General features: G+C 36.8%; 1 protein-coding gene across 1 annotated transcript in view; it reads left to right on the top strand.

Moving 5' to 3' along the window:
• The window catches only part of LOC138023257 (angiopoietin-1 receptor-like), a 69252-nt gene that overhangs the window by 46546 nt on the left and 15756 nt on the right, over positions 1 to 6950 (top strand). The window contains exons 9-10 of the mRNA XM_068870276.1: positions 1177 to 1482; positions 2235 to 2364. Of these exons, the coding sequence (XP_068726377.1) occupies positions 1177 to 1482; positions 2235 to 2364 (436 nt within the window). The remainder of the gene's footprint in view (positions 1 to 1176; positions 1483 to 2234; positions 2365 to 6950) is intronic.

The raw sequence follows: 6950 nt of genomic DNA, 5'->3' as shown, positions 1-6950 counted from the left end.
ACCACACCCTTCTTCTAAAATACAACCAATCAGAAGTTTCGATTAATTTAATCAAAATTCAAATATGAACTGAGGACAAGATATTGTGCATAGTCACGGTCAGGTTAAAATGAAGTGTGACAGTACTGTTCTCGCTTTTCAAGTTTTCGGGGTATCATAACCAGTCCTTGTACATGTATATATGATCTATGAAAAAGCAGGCCCTGCTAGTAGCAAGTCAAGTGACTGAAGAAAAAAAAAAAAAGATTTTGAAACCTCTTATATTTTGGGAACTACTTGACCACCCGTTGTCAGGTTACTCTGTAACCTGTAAATGAGGTTTCGGCAATTGCTTTTGAAGCACCCAATCTTTGCTAATTATCATTGAATAAGTCCTGACAGATTGCGACTGGATTAGGGTTAGGCAACCATATTGTAATCTGGTTTTTTAAAGATCAACTAAGCCTACATGTATAAACCTCTGTTTTACATCAGCTACTTCTCTAAGTCTCACGGGACGTACTTTCATCTATTACTTTCCAATTCACACGGGACCATCCAGATTGCTAACGCACACAAACAAGATAACTGTCTGACCTAATTAAAGCTGCGTATATTTCCAAGTCTAAACTATTTCTGTATGATACAACAACATAGAATCTATTTTAGTAACATTTTCTGAACAATGAATGTATACACCACAGACTAGAATCAGTTCTTGAGTGCTTTGTGTGACTTGATGATGACAAGACCTTCTGGAATTTTCTTCAAAATTTATTATACCTGTAACACAAGCAGCGCAATTTAATGAAGAGGGATCACTTAAGGTTTTTTTTTTCATTAATTTAAAGTCCCCTCAAACGCTCCCACAATTCGCAATAACAATGGAAGATGGTAAGTGGTGTCATTAATGAGTTTTTCTGACGGTTTTCTCTTCAGTCAATGCCCCCTTCCTTTTCGTGTGACAAATCAAGTCCTCTTTTGTACTGTGAAAGTTAACTTGATTTGAAGCAATGCAGTGCTTATCAGTGGTCAAACCATCGACTGGCATATGGTTGATTGGATGTTTCACTACTTGATTAATGCTTTTGCTGCCTCATGCTGATGATCGAAGCAATAAATTTCAAAAAATAATTGAACGGCTCCATTTTTATAGCTAATTTATCTCTTTTATGTCTTGACTTTGCTATGATCCAGCTCCATCTAAACCTCCAAGTGGATTTACGGTGACTGCAAGAAATTCTACAAGTGTCACAGCATCTTGGCAGCTACCACCCGCAGACTCCAGAAATGGAATAATTAAAGGATTTAAGTTGTTTATTAATAGCAAAGGGTCGGATGACGAACGAAATGTTCAATTTATCGATGTTTCCAACGATGTTTACAAAAGGATCGTTACTGGATTGCAAGAATCTACAGAATATGAATTGCAGGTGTTGGCGTACACTTCTGCTGGTGATGGACCAAATAGTTCTGTTCAGTTTGTGAAAACACTGAAAGATGGTAAGAGTTATATATACATATATATATATATATATATATATATATATATATATATATATATATAATGAAATGACGTGATAAATTGATCATCAGCTAAAAGTGCTCAATGGGTTTACCAGAGCTTTGAATAGACATATATATATATATATATATATATATATATATATATATATATATATATTGAAAGATCGACACAGGGTGATGACTTACAGTTAAATTTATTTTTCATTTTTGCGATCTAGTAGATTAAATTGAAACTGTATTGCTGTTTCTATCATATTATTAAAGGCTCATTTAAGTATGACCTATAGAGTCGCCATGTTTATAAAAGGCATAAAGAGCCACAGATATCAAGAGACTAGTAGGATTTCGTTTCATAGAAAAAAGGTGGCATTAGATTTGAGATGCATAAGGTCTATCATTTCGCCTATATATAATGGTTGATGTTGTTTCATCAAAAACAAATGTTATAATAACAGGCTCAATTCCTGCACGGCATGTGAAATTTGTATCCTCACTACATGTGAGGTCATCAGCAGATATCGTTTAGCTTAATTGTTCCTTCGTAGCTAGTTAACAGATTAAACGCTATCTGGCGATGATGATGATGATGGCGATGACGACATTGACGACGATGACGAAGGCAATGTTGGTACCAAGAATTCCATTAAAACTCTTGTATTGAAAATTTTGATTGTTTTATTTCAATAATAACTTTTCAATTTGTGTTGCCACTTTCTCCCGACCATTAGATGTCAGTGGACCAGGGTTTTCGATGGCGAGTATTCTTGGTTTTTCCATTGGTGGCGTATCTTTGCTTGGCTTTCTACTTATTGGATTTTCTTGCTATGAAAAGAGAAAAAAGAAGCGCCCAGCAAAATGGTAAGCTTTTTCTTTTTAATGGTAAAAAAAAAAAGAATTATGCTTTGCAAAAAATGAAATCTGCTTCATCACGGGTATATTCTCATTGGTCATATACCCATCTAAAACGAGATGCATATTGTGTTTTGATCAATACGTTTTGAAGTGGGAAGGGCATTATTTGTGGCTGTAATGAGCGCAACGTTTAGGACGACGAGATGTCCAGGAGTTGCATTGACTGAAAGTAGTGTAATCCCAAAAAAAAAGAAAAGTTACAAGTAAGTGAAGTTCAAGTCGAAAGACCAGCAAGAGCGGAAACGACAAATAACACCAAAACGAAGACTTAAAGCGCTTGCCAATTGAAAGATTTCGGAGAGAGCGCGTGAGAAAATAAAACTGTAGCGGTCCTTTACATCGGATTTTAAAAAAAATTACATAAAGTGATATATGTATATTTGTTTTTCTTTTGTGGACCGATAAGCAAAGAACCAATACCTAAAAAACACAGGTATTTGAAAGTGGGCGTTAATTAATGAAATCCTAACACTTATTAAATAAATGAAATGAAATGAAATGAATCAGTGTATTTGAAGTGCCAAGTTATGGACGACTGAGACAGGTGATGCTCGCACTTTGCCAGTGGACAATTTAAGTAATTGTCCCTTTTTATAGAAAATTCTTATTATGGTGTTGTTACAGTAGTTTTCTGCATGTTTCACTGATAAGATGATAAAAATAACCATCCGCGCATGTGTTATCAACGGGTATTCCTATGACCGGTAGATGTATGCAAATTAGGGCTCACTCACTAGGCCATTTGCAGATTCTGATGTTAGCAGATGGAAAACAGAAAAGAACGGCTCCGATTGCTTTCAAACTTTACATAATTACCCACTTTCAGGCCATGTAACTCAATTACAACACGAAGACTTTTTTTCGCGACAGGCCGGGCTGAAAATTCGAAATTTGTTTTAGAAAGTTGGCGTTACTTCCGTTTCTTTCAAAATTTCGCAGAACGAATGTTTGTTGTATGAGCTAATGATAATCAGGTCGCTGGCCAGTTTTTATTGGAATCGGTTGAAATGAAATCATGCTGTGATCTTCCAAAAGTCGCTATGGAGCGAGACAGAAATAGCCCTGACCACAGGGGATGAAATCCAGGAAATTTTTATTGGAATCACGGAACAAATTACACAGAGAGCTTCTTTAGAGGCTAGCAAGGATATCTGGATGCTTTTTATGGGAATAGTAAAGGATTTTCATGTCAAAATGAGGTTAGCGTCTTTCTGTTGTGTTAACTTAATGAATTATTCCATGCGGCCTTACCTCCGGCTGTAAACTTGATTTCCACTCTCAAAATTACCTCCACAACCTACCTTTTGCATAGAATAGGCTTTTACAATGATGTTCTTGTCTTCTGTGGTGATACTTGTCAATTCTGTGCAGAAATGTTGAAAACGCGTCACACACGCAACTTGAAAACTTGCCCGTGGTGTGTTACATCGGTTTGACCTTTTTGACATCCCATTAAAAAACAATATTAATATATAGATTTAGCCAAGCCTAAAAGCGGAGCTCCCTGGTTATTTATTCTTATTGCCTGTAGGGTTAGTGAAAATGAGAAGTTTTCGAATTGTCTGCGTTTTAGTGTGTCCAGTTACTGCTTAATTAAATCATTTTCTTTGCTTTCTTCTATAGAAAAATTCATTGCCTAACTAGTGAATTCCACGGTAAATTTCACGCGAAACACCGACATTGCATGAATCATGAAGCGATGAGGGCGAGATCGGTTTTTCGCATGAAATTTACTTTGGAATTCACCAGTTTGACAATGAATTTTTCTGGAATCGCATGAGTTTTAAAAGAAAACAAGCACACCCTCAGCGGGGCTATGACAAAACACTGACCCCCTACTGACCCCCTCTAAATTGATTGGGAATAATAATAAGAAATATAATGATACACGAGGACCTATTTTACCTATTAATCGGTTCACCTTTGAATTTCAAAATGGCAGAAGGATGGTCGATCTGCTTCGTGCCACATGGCTTTAAAAATATAAAAACTATAAAATAGCATTTAAATATATAAACATATATTATATAAGTAGATCCTTATAATTTTCATACCATGATAAAGTAGGTACCTTCACTCACTTTTTTACAAGGGAAAAGCATATTGCGGAATGGTCGAACGCGACCTGGCACTACAAATGTACTAAGTTAGAAACACAACAACTGCCGGTTTTTTTCCTTTGTGACCACTTTTCTCAGTACATTTTCCCGAGCAAAACAGATGTCTTCTGTTTTGTTTGTTTTTTTTCGTGGAAGTGGACTGCAAAACAGGTGATAATTCTTCGGTTGCCTCGTTTAATACTCGTTTATAGGAAAAGAGGAATAACATGTGTGCTGAAAGGAATTGAAGCGATGGCACGAAGCAGATCGACCATCCTACAATCATGGACAAAAGTGTTGGGAAGGTAACTTCATTTTACAGATACCCCCCTCCCCCTTTTCAATGTTGGATTTTCCAGGGAAAAAATTGGTGACTTTTCTTACCTGAAGAACTCCAACATTGAATGTGGGGGAGGGGGGCCACAAGAGCATGGTATTTCCCAAATACTTGAGCCAATACTTAGAAAAATCGAATTAGGTGTGAAGTGAGCTGATGCCCGCAACCTTCCCAACAACTTTTGACCACGGTCGAAGCGCAATAAATGCGATTTTATACACGTGGTTTCATTCCTTTAACAGAAACTCGAAGAAGTGGCAAAATATTAGTATTTCGATATGTTTCGTTCAAGTTATTGCTGAAATGAAGCTCAAATAACGTCTTCATATTTTCTTGTTGATAATCTCGCAAATAGTAACGTGGGATGTTTACGAAATGAATAAGAATAATTCCCGGTGAGCTGTACCATATATCCATTTGCTGTTGTTAGATATGCAATATTTGCCATAAATACGCGATAGGTTTTGCTAGGATAGGTCGTAAGTGGCTTCCAAATGTTATTGAACCCTGTGTGTAGCCTCGAGGATCAGGTTACAGTCATATAGTCAATGCTACACAGTTCTCCTCAACAGTACTCCATACATTCCGAGGAAAATGTCGCTATTTTGTTCGTCTTTGGGTTCAACTAAGCGCTTAGTAGTGACCATTGTAATCCAAACTTTGTTTTTCATAGGATTGCAGACTGTAAAGTTTGGTTTTAAACACTATTTACACAGTACTCCATCGAACGAATATAAATGAGAACTTATTACTCAATTAATCTTTTAAGTTCCCGCAATAGAAGGGAGTACTGTTCAAAATGAAGGAATTTCTTTATTCCAAGGGACAAATTCACAATCAGTTACTTTGCAGTTTTAAATTCTATCCATAACCATTCAACATGAAACAGAACGGCAATTTTACGGAGAAAGCACTTTCAATGCGCATTGTTGTACCCGGTCCTAAGATACTGTTGTAACGCAATATTGTGTCACGGAAAACCACTCCTCGGAGTGAGCACATAGGTTGCTTTAGCAAATTCCATGTTCTGAGACTGGGGCCCAAAAACAACGACAATAAAGATAATCCATGGAACCGTAATTATGGAGAATAACAACTGCATATCTTCCGTAAATTTTGTGTTATACGCCAAAAACTGTTTACAGCTGTTTTCAGACAATCATGGACAAAAGTGTTGGGAAGGTAACTTCATTTTACAGATACCCCCCTCCCCCTTTTCAATGTTGGATTTTCCAGGGAAAAAAATTGGTGACTTTTCTTACCTGAAGAACTCCAACATTGAATGTGGGGGAGGGGGGCCACAAGAGCATGGTATTTCCCAAATACTTGAGCCAATACTTAGAAAAATCGAATTAGGTGTGAAGTGAGCTGATGCCCGCAACCTTCCAAACAACTTTTGACCACGATTGTAGTTCCGCCATCATGAAATTCGAAAGTGAGCCGATTAACTTGCTGATTAAAGTAATTTATATATTATTATTTCACGTCAATTTAGAGGGGATCAGTGTTTTGTCGTAGCCCCCCTCAGCGAGCGAATGGAAAAGGAGAAAAGCCATTTCGGAGTCAACTGTCAATAGCCAGCGAATAGGAATCACGCTAAGATTAGAAACCGTCAGGAAACTTTGTCAGTTCAAGGTCAAAAAAGAGTTTTACTGATGTTCTTTATTCCACGTTATCTCTGAGAGCGACATCATTCACATTTTGATGTATTTTGCTGAAACACGCCAGCTTCGCTTGGAACAAGAATTGGCAAAATACGGTAATGCATCTAAGAATGGACAATGAAACTTCAAACATGATCCGCTCCAACAGATTACCTTTAGGTGCTTTAAATAATCACTCACTGAAAAACCCATGTCCCATTAAACAAACTTCTGAAAACACAAGCTAGTGATATTTCTCCCTAATTTTATTAGAACTCATTATAACATAAGGGCACAATTTTCTTGTCACTGTCGAGGCACATAATCATTGAAAAACAGTTGGCCAAACGGATTTAAAAAGCACTTGTTCACTTGCATTTTAGAGCAAAACAAACAAACAAATCAACTATTTCTTCGTGTCCAAAAGAGTACAGACAATTGTTATTTAATTCC

Source organism: Montipora capricornis, chromosome 11 (genome assembly GCF_036669925.1).
Source record: "Montipora capricornis isolate CH-2021 chromosome 11, ASM3666992v2, whole genome shotgun sequence".
NCBI classification, from domain to species: Eukaryota; Metazoa; Cnidaria; class Anthozoa; order Scleractinia; family Acroporidae; genus Montipora; species Montipora capricornis.
The sequence above is the reverse complement of the archived record's forward strand: the minus strand, read 5'-3'. Positions and strand labels throughout refer to the sequence as shown.